The sequence below is a fragment of the Phyllostomus hastatus genome, unplaced genomic scaffold (genome assembly GCF_019186645.2).
Source record: "Phyllostomus hastatus isolate PE091 unplaced genomic scaffold, TTU_PhHast_1.1 phas_scaffold_46, whole genome shotgun sequence".
Taxonomy (NCBI): Eukaryota; Metazoa; Chordata; class Mammalia; order Chiroptera; family Phyllostomidae; genus Phyllostomus; species Phyllostomus hastatus.
The window spans coordinates 43,753,296-43,770,560 of record NW_025334032.1 but is presented as its reverse complement, the minus strand read 5'-3'; the positions used below and the strand labels follow the sequence as shown (position 1 = coordinate 43,770,560).

At 44.8% G+C, this 17,265-nt stretch overlaps 1 protein-coding gene across 1 annotated transcript; it reads right to left on the bottom strand.

Annotated features, from left to right (window-relative positions):
- Window positions 1-7,104: 7,104 nt before the first annotated feature.
- LOC123807450 (defensin-6-like) lies at window positions 7,105-7,776 on the bottom strand. Its single transcript, XM_045821267.1, has 2 exons — window positions 7,581-7,776; window positions 7,105-7,220 (listed from the first exon to the last, which is right to left on the bottom strand). Exons 1-2 carry the CDS (start codon window positions 7,774-7,776, stop codon window positions 7,105-7,107), a joined length of 312 nt encoding a protein of 103 aa, XP_045677223.1.
- Between the last annotated feature and the right edge of the window lie 9,489 nt (window positions 7,777-17,265).

Below are 17,265 nucleotides of genomic sequence, written 5' to 3'. Positions count from 1 at the left end.
GTTTTGAGTATAACATTTATAAGTCTTTAAGCCACTTTGAATTTATTCTTGTGTGTGGTGTCAGAAGGTGGTCTAGTTTCATTTTTTTTGCACACATATGTCCAAATTCCCCCAAACGACTTATGAAATAGGCTATCTTCAGCCCATCATATGTTCTTGCATCTTTTGTGAAATATTAACTGACTGTAAAGATGTGGGCCTAAAATAAGGCTCTCTATCCTGTGCCATTGATCTGTGTGTCCGTTTTTATGCCAGGGCCATTCTTTTTTGATTACTATGGTCTTACAGTATAGTTTGACATCAGGTAGTATGATTCCTCCAACTTTGTTCTTCTCTCTCATGACTGCTCCTGCTCTTCAGGGCCTTTTGTGATTCCATAAAAATTAATGGACTACTTGTTCTACTTCTGTGAAATATGCCCTTGGTATCTTGATAACAATTGCACTGAATGTGGAGATTGCTCTGGTTGGTTGGCATGGACCTTTAATAATGTTAATTCTTCCTCTCTATGAGCATGGTATCTGCTTCCACTTATTTGCATCTTGTCTGCTTTCATTTTTCGGTGTCTTAAAGATGGACAAGATTGACAAAACTTTAACCAGGCTCATCAAGGAAAAAGAAGAGAGGACCCAAATACATTCAGTCAGAAGGGAAAGAGCACTGACCTGTGTGGCTCAGTGAACTGACACCAGCCTGTGAAATGAGAGGTCACCGGTGTGATTACTGGTCAGGGCACATGCCTGTGTTGAGGGCGAGGCCCCTGAAAAGGGTCTTGTGAGAGGCCACCGATCAGTGTATCTCTTGCACATGGATGTTTCTTTCCTCCGTTTCTTCCCCTCTTTCCATCTCTCTAAATATAAGTAAGAAAGTGTTTTTAAAAAGTTATAAGTGAAAGAGGAGCAGTAACCACGGACACCAAAGAAATACAAAGGATTGTAAGAAAATACCAACAACCACATGCCAACAACAAACTGGGCAATCTGGATGAAATGAGTACATCCCTAAAAACACACCATCTTCCAAACCTACACCAGGAAGAATCAGAGAATCTGAAAAGACAGAGTACAGCTAGTGAAACTGAAGCAGTAATTAAAAAAAAACAACTCACAGCAGTCAAAAGCTCTGGGCCAGAATGCTTCATGGGTGAGTTTTACTAAATATTCAGAGAAGAACTAACACCTATCCTTCTCAAACAATTCCAATGATCCAAGGGAAAGGAAGACTCCCAAGCTCATTTCATGAGGCCTGCATTATCATAATTCTGAAACTAGATAGATACACTTCAAAGAAAGAAAATTATAGGCCAATATCCCTGATGAACATAGATGCACAAATCCAGAACAAAATATTTGCAAACTGTACCCAGCAATACATTAAAAAGATTATACAGCATGATCAAGTGGGATTTATTCCAGAGATGCAAGGTTGATATAATATCCACAAATCAATAAACTTGGCACAACACATAAACCAAATGAAGAATAAAACCACATGATCATATCAATAGATGCAGAAAAGCATTTGATAAAATCCAGCAACCATTTCTGATAAAAAACTCTCAGCCAAGTGGAAATAGTGGGAACACACCTCAGTATAATAAAGGCCGTAATGACAAACCCACAGCCCATGTCATACTCTATGGGCCAAAACTACAAGCATTCCCCTTAAGAATGGGGACACACAGGATGTCCACTTTTACCTCTCTTATTCAGTACAGTACTGGAAGTGCTCACTACAGCAACCACACATGAAGAAAGTGATAAAAGACAACCAGTTTGGAAAAGGAGGAAAACTGGCATTATTTGAAGATGACCTGATACTGTATATAGAAAATCCTAAAGGTTCCACCCCAAAACAATTAGAACTGACACAGGAATTCAGTAAATAGCAGGATACAAAATAAATATGCAGAACTCAGTTGCATTATGAAACACGGATAAAGAACTATGAGAAAGGGAAATTGAGAAAACAATCACAAAGGCTTCAAAAAGAGAATAAAATACCTTGGAATAAATGTAACCAAGGGTGTAAAAAACCTGTGCTCAGAAAAACATATTATTTCTTGCCAGAATTTTCTTAAAATTGGTAGTGGTTTATTATAAATAGTAGATTCAAGCACTTGGTGGGGGGAGAGAGAGAGAGGGAGAGAGAGAGAGAGATTGAGAGAGATCAATTTGTTTTTATTGGACATTGCAGTAATCTATCTTTTGGGGTCCAAAGGGACCCCATATATTTCACTGGTCACTGTGCATGACCACCTTTACCAAACAGCTTCTGGACTCTCCTTTTCTCTGGTCAGTGACCTCAAATAATGGAGAGACTATTTTGTTTTGGGGGTAGTCACACATTTTCCTTGTTGTTGGTACACTGAAGCATTGTCTCATTTTATCTTGCTGATGCAGCTAGGAAAAATCCATAGGCAACTGTAATGTCTGTTCATCATGAGAAAATATCCATTCATATCAGTGCCCACCCATGTCTCTAAATCAAAGAACAAGGACCACAGTCCCGTGGATCCACCTTCCCAACTATCAACGAAACATTTTGGACCCTCCATAGAAACTTCCCTCTTCTGAGTGACATTATGAATGGGTTGAATTTTGTAGGTGAAAATGATCTCCATTAAGAACTATGTTCCTTTTTGCTGGTTTGTTTTTGCCACGTGATGCTCCCCGGTTGCATCCCCGAGAACTTAAGGCACACCACTCAGCCCCGAATTCCCTACAAAAGTGAACCAAACAAATGAGCCTTATGAAATGAAAGAAAGATATCCAAGCAAGAAATTTCAAACTTAAAGTTTATTATGAAAGAGAAAGGAGGAAAGGCACTGCTGCGAAGTCCAAACCCTTGTCCAAGCCCTCAGTAAGTGTTGCCGTGTTCAGGGTCTTGGTCCAGCAAGCTCATCTACAGCAAAGCTTGTATATTCGTTTACCGACAGTACAGCGTCCTGTCTCTCGCTCTTGGGACCTGCAGGAGAGACCACGGGCGCACCTGCAGATTTTTCTTCCACCTAGTTCTGCAGAGAGAAGAGGAGGGTCAGGCTCAGGGGGAATGGGGACAGGGAAGAGGCATACCCGACCTCCAGAGGATCTTCTGAAGGTCACCCACCTGTCTACTAACAGTAACGAGGACCTGCCTGGTTAAGGTGAAGGGATTCCCAAATTTGTCGTAAATCATGAGACAGCTCACTGGCTCTGTGCGGTCATGCAGGACCGTGACTTTCTCTGATCCTAGTCTATGACACATATGCTGATATCCTTAGTCTTGCCACATAACTTCCTCCTAAACTTGGGGTACCTACTCTTCACCCTAGCTCATTGACACATTCCATTCTGAGCTCCAACTTTACATGCCCTCTCACAGTCTCCTTTAAGGTCCCGACCCAACAGCATGGGGGCTGGTGTCTCACTTGTAGCTGCCCGAGCGTAGCGGTCCATTTCCGGGAAGGCGATGGCCATGTCCTCATCTTCGTCCTCAGTGGAACCCATGTCATCTCTCTTTTCCATGGTCTGAGCCTGAGCCAGGAAGGCCAAGAGAAGGGCAGCGAGGAGAACAAGAGTCCTCATGGCTGAGGGTCCCTGGAGGTCCAGGTCGTGTGGGAGGAAAGAACAGAGTGGTGGGGAGGGCCCAGGCAGCCTGAACTTATATGTCAGGTGGGAGGAAGCTCGGAGCTTCCTGGGCAGTGAGAGCGAGAGGCCGGGCCTTCGGCTGGCTGGGAGCCAAAGCTGTCGTCACCATCAGCGTCTCTAGATCCTCCTGCTCCTGCCCCTTCATCAGAGCATGCCTGTGTGAGCTGAGTGTCCACACTTGTTTCACGTTGATAGTGGTGATAAGGACCCAGGTATGGCGTCTGTTCCCATTTGCCTGGGTGTTTACTTTCTCATGGTCAAAAGGGACAAGAATCTGTGCTCTTGGTGAGTGCCTCAGGGGACAAAGGCCCCTTCTTCCTGCTGCTGGGCTCTGCTCATCTGAGGCCTGACCCTGGGCGCAGACCTTCCCAGTGGAGTTGGGGGTCCCCCTGCATGTTCAGGGGCATCACTGCCCTGTGAGGGAACTTTTCATGTCTTGGGTGGTGGCTCCTATGTGGGAGGGGACAGTGACTTGGGCTCAGGTGAAGTGGGGCAGAGGGAAGGATCTGGTCAGAGCAAAGTGACGGACAGGTTTGTTTCAGGACGTCAGTGGGACGTGTGCAAATCGTGTACCCGCTCAGCAGTCACCTGCGTCCTTGTGGGGAAACAGCAAACACACCCCCCATGTTCCTGCAGCTCCTTCCGAAATCTGTCATCTTAAAAACAAATCATGCAGGAAAGACTAACTTCTAAATGTAGCAGAGAGAAGAGTGGAAATAACAGTCTCCTTTCCCAGTGCCAGCCCCCCATCTTTTCTGCAGGAACCCTTATGGTACCCCCCGCCCCCCACCCCCGGTCCTGTGTGTGCTCACTCAGCCCGGGCTTCATCTCGAACACGGCCACGCCGGCACGTACAGAACGGCCTCACTGTTTGTATGGCGTCCGTCACACTGTCCTAGCCCTTTACCGGTCCTCATTGAACTATTTTGTATTGCTCATTAAGTTCTTCAAGTTTAGTTATTTCTGAACACTTACAGTAACTAGCATAATGGCAATGAGTGTTTTTCTACCTACATCATCTTTATTATTCGTGACAGTGATTTAGATGATTCCTAGATGTAGATTGTGCCGACGAAGAACACATCTTATACATTTAACAGACATCAATTTATTGTCCTCTGCAGAGGTCGCCCCCCACCCCAACACTCATCAAAATAAAACGAGCCCAAGAGTGTCCCATGCACAGCCAAAGGTGTTTAAAAGACTGGATGATTTCCCAAATCCGTCATTCTTTTTAACTGACTAGGTTCTGGGCAGCAATGTGCTTTGTTAAAAACACACTTGAGGCCTGACTGGTGCGGCTCAGTGGACTGAGTGCCATCCTGCAAACCAAAGGGTTGCCAGTTTGATCCCCAGTCAGGGCACAGGCCTGGGTTGCAGGCCAGGTCCCCTGTAGGGGCCACGTGAGAGGCAACCACGCATGGATGTTTCTCTCCCTCTCTTTCTCGCTCCCTTCCCCTCTGTCTAAAAATAAATAAGTAAAATCTTTAAAAAAACACACTAGATCTCTCACACTCTCTTGCAGCTGAGTGTGGCCAATAAATAGAGTTTTAATACTATGTAACCCCAGGGAAGGGCACCGCAGTTACATCATTAAATCAATGACTGCCACTGCCTCACAACTGCGCTACGTTATTGTTTTACATTTTTCTCCCCATTTTTGCCTGGAGGACGGGAGGAGTTCAAATGGGCGGCTGTACTGTGACCGTGAAGAGAACAGTGACTCCATGTGGATGGTGGATGAGGAAGATGCGAGATGCCTGCCCTTGAGGTCAAGGCTGAGCCATGTCACCCGCCTCCCGAGATGCCCACATTGAGATTGTTGTGATGTGGGAAAGAAAGTGCTCCTGAGTTTCCACAGCCACTGGTGGTTGAGGGGCTGGGTCCTGGTGGTGGCTGGAAGCAGCCTGAGCCCTGGACCATGAGCGTTTGGGTCTTTCCCAACCTGACAGGTAAGAGTTGCACCGTCTTCCACATGAGCCCCAGCGGAGTCCTGACTGTTTCTCTCAGGTGTCAGGAGCAGTGCGTGTTCATCACTAAGATGGTCCTGTATTTTACTCTCTCTGAGTGTCCTTTCCATTTGGCATTTGTTTGGGAGATGTAATAGTTGGCCAATTTATTCATACTGATTCTTAAGATATAATTATAAATTTAGGCTATTAGCTCTTTGTCCCAAGTACTTCAAATCATTTCCAGATTTTATCATTTCTCTTTTGGCTTTGTCCCTTTTCTACAGAGATACTTTGGATTTTTACGTAGTTTTAAAATTCCTTTTTAGTTATTTTTTTTTCACTTTGTGTCTTTCCCTCTCAGTTTGTAAAAGTTAGTGCTTGTCTCTTCGTGGTGGAACCTAAGAGGGCCTCTTTGATTCTAAAGACTTAACGGAAACTCTTCGTTGTTCTTGGTCTTTTCAAGGAAAAATTTTTCAGAATAGAAAGGCCACAGGACAGAGATCAAGTCAATGTCATTACCAGCACAGCACAGTTTCAGGGTAGAACATGGGGTCATGGCCGTACGGATGCAGGTGGCCCCTGTGGACGTGGGAGGGGGAGGGGAGAGAGATGCCCGTGTTCTGGAAACCAGGCCCCTGTGCATCTCAGCTGGTACACAGCAGCCTGCCTTTCAGGCCACGAGGGCAGGGCCTGTCATTAGCCTCATGAAAAGCCTAGTTCTTAGGAGAATATTACTAAATTTAGAGCAGGTTAATTGTAATTAGTAGAATCGATCTCTTTAAAGAGAAAAGGTTGATACCAAACCTTTCACTGGACACAAAATGCTCAAAACAGGGACCATTTATTTTACTGGTCACTGGGCATGACCACCTATAGTGACCAGCTTCTGGACTCCCCTTTTTCTCTGGTCATTTTAGAAGACCATCGATGCTGGTCAGTGTATTCTGTTTTTGTTGTAGTTCTTATTTTTTCTTAATGGTGGCACAATGAAGCATTAGTTCACTGTATTTTGTCCATACAGCTAGGAAAAATCTATAGGTCACTAAAACCCCTGCTTATGATGACAACATGTCTATACATGTCAATATTCTTCCACTTCACATTAAGGAGAGAATAACACAGCCCTATGGATCCACCTTTCCTCCTAACAACAAAACATCTCGGACACTCCATAGACACAGTTCTTTTTTGAGTTTCATTATGAATGGGTTGTATTTTGAAGATTAAATTGTCTTAATGAAGAACCATGTTCCTTTTTGATCATTTGTTGTTGCTGTGAGATGCTCCCCTGTTGCATCCCTGAGACGCAAAGGCTGGTCACCTTGGTGTAGACCATTCAGGACAGAATTCTCTGTGCAAGTGAACCACACAAATAAACCATGCACAACAGAGGACAAAAAGCCCAACAGTGAGTTTAACACTTGCAGTTTATTATGGGGAGAGAAAGAAGGAAAGGTACAGGTAAAAGACAAGGTTGGTCTTCAGTGGAATCTCACAGTGCCTCGGGTCTCAGTCCACAAAGCTCAGGGACAGCAAAGCTTGGATTTATTGCCATACACCTTGCAGCTCCCATACTGTGTCTCCTGCACCCGGCAGGACTGTCCTTGTCGGCATGTGCAAGTCTGTTTTCTGAAATAGCCTGGAGAGGGATGAGGACAGGGAGCAGAGGCTCAGCCGGCCTCGTGCAGATCTCCCGAGAGGAGACCTGTCTGCTCACAGCAGACAGCACCTGCCTGGCTTGGGTGAAGGGATTCACAAGTCTGTCGTAACTTACCAGGAACCTTACTGGCTGTGTTCAGCAGGATTGTGATTTTCTCTGACCCTAGTCTGTGATGTAAAAGCTTATACTCTGTGCCTTGTCCAACACCCTTCTTCTGAACTTGGGGCGCCTACTCTACCCCCCTAATCACACAGCCCAAAATGAGCCTTGATTCCACATCCCCTCCACAACCTCTGTAAAGGGCCGCCAACCCTAACTGCATGTCGGTGGGTGTCTCACCTGCAGCCTCTTTATTGCGGCGGTCCTCTACTAGGAACCTGATGACCACACCCTGGTCCTCAGTCCCAGACTGGCCTTGGCCCTTGGCCTTAGCCTGGTAATGGTCCTGGTCCTGTTCATCCATTCTATGCTTGGTCTGAGCCTGGGCCTGGAAGGCCAGGAGGAGAAGGGCAGCGGGGAGAGTGAGGGTCCTCATGGCTGAGGGTCACTGGAGGTCCGGGTCCTGTGGGAGGAAAGAATGGAGTGGTGGGGAGGGCCCAGCATCCTGTACTTATAGGTCATATGGGAGGAGGTTCCGAGACTCCTGGGCAGTAAGAGGGAGGGGCTGTGCCTTTGGGTGGCCTGGGGCCAAGGCCCTTGTCACCCTCAAAGCCCTTTGATGCTCCTGCCCCTTTATCAGAGCACACGTGTGTGAGCTGAGTGTCCACACTTGACTCAGTTGATAGTGGTGATAAGGGCCCTGGTCTGGTGTGTTTCCCATCTACCTGGGTGTTTACCTTCTGATGGTCAAGGAGGACAAGGAGCCGTGCTCTTGGTGAGTGAGTCAGGGGACAAAGGCCCTGTCTTCCTGATGCTGGGCCCTTCTCGTCTGAGGCCCGACCTGGGGTCCAGACCTTCCCAATGGGGTTGGGGGTCCCCCTGCATGGTCAGGGGCATCACCACCCTGTGAGGGAGCTTTTCAGGTCCTGGGTGGTGGTTCCCATGGGGGAGGGGACAGTGACTGGGGCTCAGGTGAGGTGGGACAGAGGGAAGGAGCTGGTCAGAGCAAAGTGAAGGACAGGCTTGTTTCAGGACGTCAGTGGGACGTGTGCACACTGTGTGCCCTGCTCAGCGGTCACTTGTGTCCTTGTGGGGAAACAGCAAACACGACAACATTCCTGCATCCCCTTCTGAAATTTCTCATCTCACAAAAGATTAAATTCTAAATGTAGAAGAGAAAACAGTGGATATCCCAGTCTCCCTCCTGTCTCTGACTCTTCCTTTCTGTAGGAACCACTTGGCCCCCCTGTGGGGTGTTTGCTTACTCAGCTTGGGCTCTGACTTGAACACGATCACACCAGCACATGCAGAACGGGCCCACTGTTTCTGCAGGGTTATCCACTCCCGGTGATTTCTCTGCCATCATTTAACTCTTTGGTATTGTTCATGAAATTCTTAAAATTTGCTTATTTCTCAGTGTTTGCAGTTAGCAGCATAATGGCAAAGAGTACCTTTTTACCTACATCATCTTGTTTATTTGTGACTGTGTTTCAGGTAGATTTCTAGAAGTACATTGAGGGAACGAAGACTTTATTTTATATATTTAACAAACTCTAATTTATTATTCTCTGTGGGTGCTCTTTTGACATCACTCACCAGAATATAGGAGCCTGATGCATCCCCCACACAGTGGAAGGTGTTTAAAAGACCCCGTGAATTTCCAATATTGTCCTCCTCCCTCCCTCCCTGGGGTGTGGGCAGCAATGTGCTTTGCTACAAAGCCCTTGATGTCTGTGTGTCTCTTGCAGCTGAGAGTGGCCAATGCATGGAGTCCTTGTACAGCCCACCCCCTTGGGAAGGACACTGTATTTAAATAATAAAATCAATTCTGCCGCTGCCTCACATTTCTGCTATGCTAATGCTTTACATTTTTCTCCCCCATTTTTGCCTGGAGGATGGGAGCCGCTCAAATGTGCGGCTGTCCTGTGACCGTGAAGAGAACAGTGACTCGAGGTAGACAGTGGAGCAGGAAGATGCGAGGTGCCTGCCCTCGAGGTCAAGGCTGAGCCATGTCACCCACCTCCTGGGCTGCCTGTGCTCAGATGCTGTGACGTGGGGAAAACACACTCTTGACTTTCTACAGCCACTGGTGGCCGGGGCCCTGGTCCGGGTGGTGGCTGGAAGCAGTCTGAGCCCTGGACCATGAGGTTTTGGGTCTTTTCCAACCTGACAGGTAAGCACTGAACCCCACTGGAGTTCTGGCTGTGTTTCTCTGAAGGATCAGGTACACTGTATCTTCATATCTAAGATGTACGGCGTTTATTCTCTCTGAGTGCCCTTTCTGTCTGGGAAATGGAGTGTTTGGCTGATTCCTTTCTATAGATTTTAAAGATTCATTAATCAGTTTTGGACCTTGCCTTTTTGTCCCATGTACTGCCAATTGTTTGCAGAGTTTATCATTGTTTTCACTTCTTGTCTACATAGAGATTTTGGCATTTTATGTAGTTTTTAAAACTGTTCTTGGCAATTTCTGAGTGTTGTGTCTTTCCCACTGAAGTTTGTAAAGCTCCATCTTCCACGTGTTAGAGCTTTGGTGTCCTAGATGTCGAAGTGGAGTGGGACCAAGGAGATTGATCTTAAAGGAGTAAAATAAAACTGTTTGGCATTCTCAGATGTTTTTTAGGGAAAAGCTCTCATAACATAAGTAGCTGCAGGGCCACAATCACACTGCAGTCACTCTGCATACAGCACAGTTGCAGGGTAGAACTCGGGGTCCTGGCTGTATGGATGCTGGTGGCCCCTGTGGACGTGGGAGGGGGAGGGGAGAGAGATGCCTGTGTTCTAGAAACCAGGCCCCTGTGCATCTCAGCTGGTACATAGCAGCCCGCCTTTTAGCCCAGGAGTGCAGGGCCTGTCCTTGGCATCATTAAAACATATTATTTGCTTTTAAAATTTACTTTTGTAATTTATTTTCCATCCCCATTTCCCTCCATAAATCTTCCACCTTCGCTTATCCCCTCTGTCCTTTGCAATCACCACACCGTTCATTTCCTTGAGCTCTTTCTTTCTTTTTCCTTTTTGCCCCATCCACCACCCCTTTTCCTGGAGCTGTCCACCTGTTCTCCATCTGTGAGTCTGTGTCTCTTCTGCTTGTTAGTTCAGTTTGTTCATTAGATTCCACACACAAATGAGATCATATGGTATTTCTCTTTGTGTGACCTGTTCATTTCACTTAGCATAATGTTCTCCAGGTCCATGTGTGCTGTTGCAAAGTCTAATGTTTTTCCTTCTTTTTATGGCCCAGCAGTATTCTATCGTATAAATGTTGAATGTATTTTATCCTCGTATCTACTGATGGACACTTGGGCGGCTTCCACATCCTGGCTGTTGTGATAATGCTGCAATGAACACTGGGGTGCATATATCCTACCATGTGGTCTTCTGGCTTCTTTGGCTCAGTCTCAGAAGTGGAATTCCTGGGTTGTAAGGCAGAGCCATATGTAATTTTGTGAAGTACCCCATACAGTCTCCTTGAGTGGCTGCAACAATTTGTATTCCCCCAACAATCCATGGGTTTCCTCTTTTCCACAACCTCAGCAATGGTTGTGTGTTGATACATTGTTTATGGCCATTCTGACAGGTGTGAAGTGTCATATGATTGTGGTTTTTAAAAAATATTTTATTGGTTATGCTATTACAGTTGTCCCATTTTCCACCTCTTTATGCCCCTCCACCCTTTATCCCCCCTCCCACCACCAATCCACTACTTAGCTCAAAAAAGATTATGAAAAATATGAACAGTAAAATGACAACAACTCACAACTATGAATAACCAAACCTAAAAAAAAAAAACAAGAACTAAAACAAACTAAGCAAACACTGGAATAGAAATGGAGATCACAGGAGGGTTATCAGCGGGTGGCAGAGAGGGGAGAATGGGAGAAAAGGCACAGGGAAGACGAGGCAGAAATGGTAGGTGGAAAATAGATAGGGGAGGTGAAGAATAGTATAGGAAAAGTAGGAGCCAAAGAACCTACATGTACCACCCGTGGACTTGATTGTGGTTTTAATGTGCCTTTCTCTGATGATTAGTGACATCGAGTATCTTTGCAAGTGTCTGTTGGCCATCTGTATGTTCTCTTTGGAGAAGTGTCTATTCAGGTCCTTTGTCCATTTTTCACTGGTTTGTCTATTAACTGGTTATGTTTTTGATTTTGAGCTTTATAAATTCTTTATATATTTTGGATATTAACCTCTTACCAGTTGTCAGTAAATATATGTTCCTGTTCAGTGGGTCATCCTTGTATATTGTAGACAGTTTCTTTTTCTGTGCAAAATGTTTCTAGTTGGATATAGCCCCCTCAGTTATTTTTTCTTTTGTTTCCCTTGACCAAGGAGATGCACCAGAAAAAATATTACTATGAGCAATGTCTGATATTTTATTGCCTATGTTTTCTTGTAGGAATGTCAGGTTTTGAGTCTAATATGTAAGTCTTTAATCCATTTTGAGTTTATTCTTGTGTTGGCATAAGAAGGTTGCCTAGTTTCATTTTCTTGCACATATCTGTCTAATTGCTTTAACACCATTTACTGAAAAGAGTAACTTGTTGATATAGCTAGGGAAAAACATTCAAGTAACTGCAATTCTTACATAAAATGAGAAAATATACCAACGTACATATGCCCACCCATAACTTAGAATCAAAGAACATGTACCACGGTTCATTGGATCCACCTTCCCAAAATTCAATGAAACATTTTGGACTCTCCAAAGAAACTTCCTTCTTTTGAGTTTCACTATGAATGGGTTGAACTTTGACCATTAAAATCATCTTAAGAATTCTGTTCCTCGTTGCTGGTTTGTTTTTGCCAGGAGATGCCCAGGTGCTGCATCCCTGAGATGCAAAGGCTGGTCACCTTAGTGTAGACCATTGAGGACAGAATTCTCTGTGCAAGAGAACCACGTGGTTAGTCTTATGGAATGAAAGAAAAAAAGCCAAACAGTGAGTTTAATGCTTGAAGTTGATTATGGAAAGAGAAAGAAGAAAAGGCACAGGTAGAAAGACTAAATGCGTGTCCAGGTCTTCAGTGGGGTCTTGCTGTACTGTGGGTCTCAGTCCACAAAGCTCAGCGACAGCAGAGTGTGAATACTTGGCTCAAGATCGTACAGGTTCCAGAGGGACGGCTAGGGGGTAGGCAGCCCCCACGGACACATGAACAGTATGTTTTCTTCCGAAGGCCTACAGAGGGAAGAGGGAGGGCAGGGTCAGGCTCGTGGGGGAAGGAAACAGGGGACAGAGGCTCAGCCAGCCTGATGGAAACCTTCTGAGAGGTGACATGTCCACTCACTGTGGACAGTACCTGCCTGGCCAGGGTGAAGGGATTCACAAGTCTGTCCTAAATCCCAGGAAATGTTACTGGCTGTGTGTGGTCATCCAGGATCGTGATTTTTCTGTGATCCTGGTCTATGTCCCACATGCTTCTATCCTGTGTCTTGCTCCTCAAGCTCCTCCTGAACTTGGGGTACTTATCTCCCCCCAGCTTCATCCATATACTTCATTCTGTGCCTCTGTCCCAATTCCACACCAACAAGCCCCTGTCATGTGCTGCCACCCCAGTTACATGTGGGCTGCTGTGTCACCTCCAAGCTGTCGAGCAAAGCGTTCATGTTCTGTGAAGGAGACGGCCACGTCCTGGCTGTCATCCCCGGGCTGGTGCTGGTGCTCGACCTCAGGTTGGTCCTGGGCGGGAACCTGGTCAGCTGTCTCTTGCAGGGTCTCAGCCTGGGCCTGGAAGGCCAGGAGGAGAAGGGCAGCGAGGAGAACGAGGGTCCTCATGGCTGAGGGTCACTGGAGGTCTGGGTCAGGTGTGAGGAAAGAATGGAGTGGTGAGGAGGGCCCAGGCAGCCTGTACTTACAGGTGGGATGGGAGGAGGCTTGGAGACTCCCAGCCAGTGAGAGGGAGAGGCTGTGCCTTTGGGTGGCCTGGGGCCAAGGCTGCCGTCACCCTCAAAGCCCCTTTGATGCTCCTGCTCCTGCCCCTTCATCAGAGCACAGGTGCATTAGCTGAGTGTCCACCCTTGATTCAAGTTGATAGTGGTGATAAGGACCCAGGTGTGGTGTCTGTTTCCCAGCTGCCTGGGTGTTTACCTTGTGATGGTCAAAGAGGACAGGGAGGTGTGCTCTTGGTGAGTGAGTCAGGGGATGAAGACCCTTTCTTCCTGCTGCTGGGCCCTTCTCATCTGAGCCCAGACCCTGGGCGCAGACTATCCTATGCATTGGGGGGTCCACTTGCAGGTTGAGGGGCATCACCACCCTATGAAGGAGCTTTTCAGGTCTTGGGTGGTGGCTCCTATGGGGGAGGGGACAGTGACTTGGGCTCAGGTGAGGTGGGGCAGAGGGAAGGAGCTGGTCGGAACAAAGTGAAGGACAGGCTTGTTTCAGGACATCAGTGGGACATGTGCACATTGTGTAACCCACTCAGCGGTCACTTGTGTCCCCTTTGGAGAAACAGCAAATACAACCAAGTTCCTGGGTCTCCCTTATGAAGGTGCTCATTTTCAAAAGTGGAAATGATTCATGCACAAAGCACTGAGTTCTAAATGTAGACGAGAGAAGAGTGGAAATACCATCTCCGTCGTGTCCCTGCCCCCCGCCCTTTGTGTGGGAACCACCAGGTCCCTGTGTCCCCAGTTTCCTCACGCATCCTGGACTCTAACTCGAACACTGTCACACCAGCACGTACAGAACCTCTCCTCCATTTTGTTAGCATTCTCCTATCATAGTGTTTGATACACGTCCTCATTGAACTATTGGTATTGCTCATGAAATCTGAAGTTTCATTATTTCTTTTTTCTTTAAGTCTTTCATTGTTTGTGCTGTTACTTTTACCTCGGTATTTCCCCCTTTACTCCCCTCCACGCTGCCCACCCCTCACTTCAGTCCCCCGATGTCGTTCCTGTCCGTGAGCCCTGCACACATGTTCTTTCGCAGATCCTCTCTTTCCTCTCCTCCCTGTCCTCTGTTACAGCTATCAGCTTGTACTGCGTTCTATGCCTCCCATTCTGTTTTGGTCGTTCGTTTATTTTGTTCATTAGATGCCACTTATAAGTGAGATCATGTGGTATTTGTCTTTCATTGACTGGCTTATTCAATTTAGGCTAATCTAGTCCAGTTCCATCCATGGTGTCAAAAAAGGTAAGAATTCCTTCCTTCTACTGCTCGGTTGTGTTCCATTGTGTAAATGTACGACAGTTTGTTTATTTTCTTACCCACTCATCTACTGATGAGCACTTAGGATGTTTCCATATCTTAGTTATTGTAAATAACACTGCTATGAACATGGGTTGTGTATATTCTTTTGAGCTAGTGTTTTGGATTTCTTTGATTACATTCCCAGAAGTGGGATTGCTGAGTCAATGGGCAGTTCCATTTTTATTCTGGGGGGAAGCTCCATTCATCTTTCCGGAGAGGTTGCAACAGTCTGTATTAATACCAACAGTTCACTGGCGTTCCCTTTTTCTCCATACATAGCCTTACCAGCATTTGATGTTTGTTGATTTATTAGTGCTGGCCATTCTGACAGATATGAGGCGATATCTCATTGTGGTTTTTATTGGCATCTCTCTGATGACTAGTGACGTTGGGCATCTTTTCATATGTCTGTTGGCCATCTGTATGTCCTCTTTGGAGAAGAGTCTATTCAGGTCCTTTGCCTATTTGTAATTGGGTTGTTTGTGTTTTTGCTATTGAGTTTTGTAAGTTCTTTATAAATTTTGGATATCGATCTCTTACCAGATGTTGTTGGGAAATACGTGCTTCCATCCGGTAGGTTGTCTTTGTATTTTGTAGATGGTTTCCTTTTCTGTGCAAAACATTTCTAGCTGGACACAGTCCCCTTTGTCATTTTTTCTTTTGTTTCCCTTGGCCGAGAAGGTTTACCAAAACAAATATCACTATGAGAAGTGTCTGAGATTGTACTGCCTATGTTTTCTTCTAGGATTTTTATAATTTTGAGTCTAACATTTAAGCCTTTAATCCATTTTAAGTTTATTTTTTGTGTCCATAGAAAGTGGTTTAGTTTTTTTTTTTTGCACATATCTTTCCAATTTCCCCAACACTGTTTATTGAGTAGACTATGTTTAGTCCATTCAGGGTTTTGCTTCGTTTGCCCAATATTAATTGAATATAATATGATGTGGGTGTGTCTCTGGGCCCTCTATTATGTTCCATTCATCTTTAGGTCTGTCTTTATGCCAGTATGCTGTTTTGATTACCCTTGTCTTGTGGCATAGTTTGATATTAGTTGTGTGATTCTTCCAACTTTGTTGTTCTTTCTAAAGATTGCTGTGGTGATTCAGGGTCTTTTGTGATTCTATATGAATTTATTGAACATTTGTTTTAGTTCTATGGAACATGCCAGTGGTATCTTGATAGGACCTGCTTGAATCTGTAGATGGCTTTGGTTAGTATGGACATTTTAGTGATGTTAATTCTTCCTATCCATGTACACTGTACATGCTTCCACATATTTGTATATTCTTCAGTGTCTTAATATAAACAAGGTTGACAAAACATTTAACCAGACTCATAAAAAAGAGAGAGGACCCAGATAAATAAAATTAGCAATGAAAGAGGAGATGTAACACCTGACACCAAAGAAATACAAAGGATTGTAAGAAAATATTATCAACCACTACATGCCAACAAATTGGGCAATCTGGATGAAATGGATAATTCCTAGAAACATATAGTATGCCAAAACTAAATCAGGAAGAATCAGAGAATCTGAATAGAAAGATTACAGTGAAACTGAAGAAGTGATAAAAAAAAACTGGCAACAAACAAAAGCCCTGGGCCAGAATGCTTCACAGGTGAATTTTATTAAATACTCAAAGAAGAGCTAACACCTATCCTTCTCAAATTCTTCCAAAGATTCAAGAGGAGGGATGACTCCCATGCTCATTTTCTGAGGCCAGCATTATCCTAATTCCAAAACAGATAAAGACACTACAAAGAAAGAAAACTATAGCCCAGTATTTCTGATGAATGTAGGTGCTAAAACCTGAACTCAATAATAGCAACAAAACGCAGTGATACATGAAAAAGAACATGCAGCATGACTGAGTGGGGTTTATTCCAGGGATGCAAGGTTGATACAACATCTGCAAATCAATCAACTTGGTGCACCACACAAACCAAATGAAGGACAAAAACCACTTGGTCATATCAGTAGATGCAGAGAAAGCATTTGGTAAAATCCAGCAACCATTTCTGATAAAAACTCTCAGCCAAGTGGAAATAGTGGGAACACACCTCAGCATAATAAAGGCCGTAATGACAAACCCACAGCCCACATCATACTCTATGGGCCAAAACTACAAGCGTTCCCCTTAAGAATGGGGACACACAGGATGTCCACTTTCACCTCTCTTACTGGAAGTGCTCACTACGGCAATCAGATACGAAGAAAGTGATACAAGGCAACCAATTTTGGAAAATTGGCATTATTTGCTGATGACCTGATACTGTAAATAGAGAACCCCAAAGATTGCAACAAAAACTACTAGGACTGATACATGAAGTCAGTGAAGTAGCAGGATATAAATAAAGGTCCACAAATCAGTTGTATTATTTTACACCAATAAGGAACTCTCAGAAAGGGAAACGAAGAAAACAATCCCAATTATAATTTCTTTGAAAAGAATAAAATACCCAATAAAAAATTTAACCAAGGATCTAAAGACCTTTGCTAGGAAAAACATACCATTTATTGCTAAAACTTTGTTAAAATTAGTAGTGGTTTATTATGACTAGTAGATTCAATCGAGAGAGAGAGAGTTGAGAACAACTTTTTTTTAGAAGTCACATTTTTTAAAAAAGATTTTATTTATTTATTTTTTAGAGATGAAAGGGAGGGAGAAAGAGAGAGAGAGAAAAAAACATCAATGTGTGGTTGCTGGGGTCATGGCCTGCAACCCAGGCAT

What these genes read in the sequence shown, in the direction of transcription:
- LOC123807450 (XM_045821267.1), bottom strand. Translation starts at nt 7,776, where the DNA reads ATGAGGACCCTCACTCTCCCCGCTGCCCTTCTCCTCCTGGCCTTCCAG. An exon ending in CCGCAATAAAGAGGCTGCAG is followed by an intron (nt 7,221 to 7,580) that starts GTGAGACACCCA and finishes ATCCCTCTCCAG; the next exon opens with GCTATTTCAGAAAACAGACT.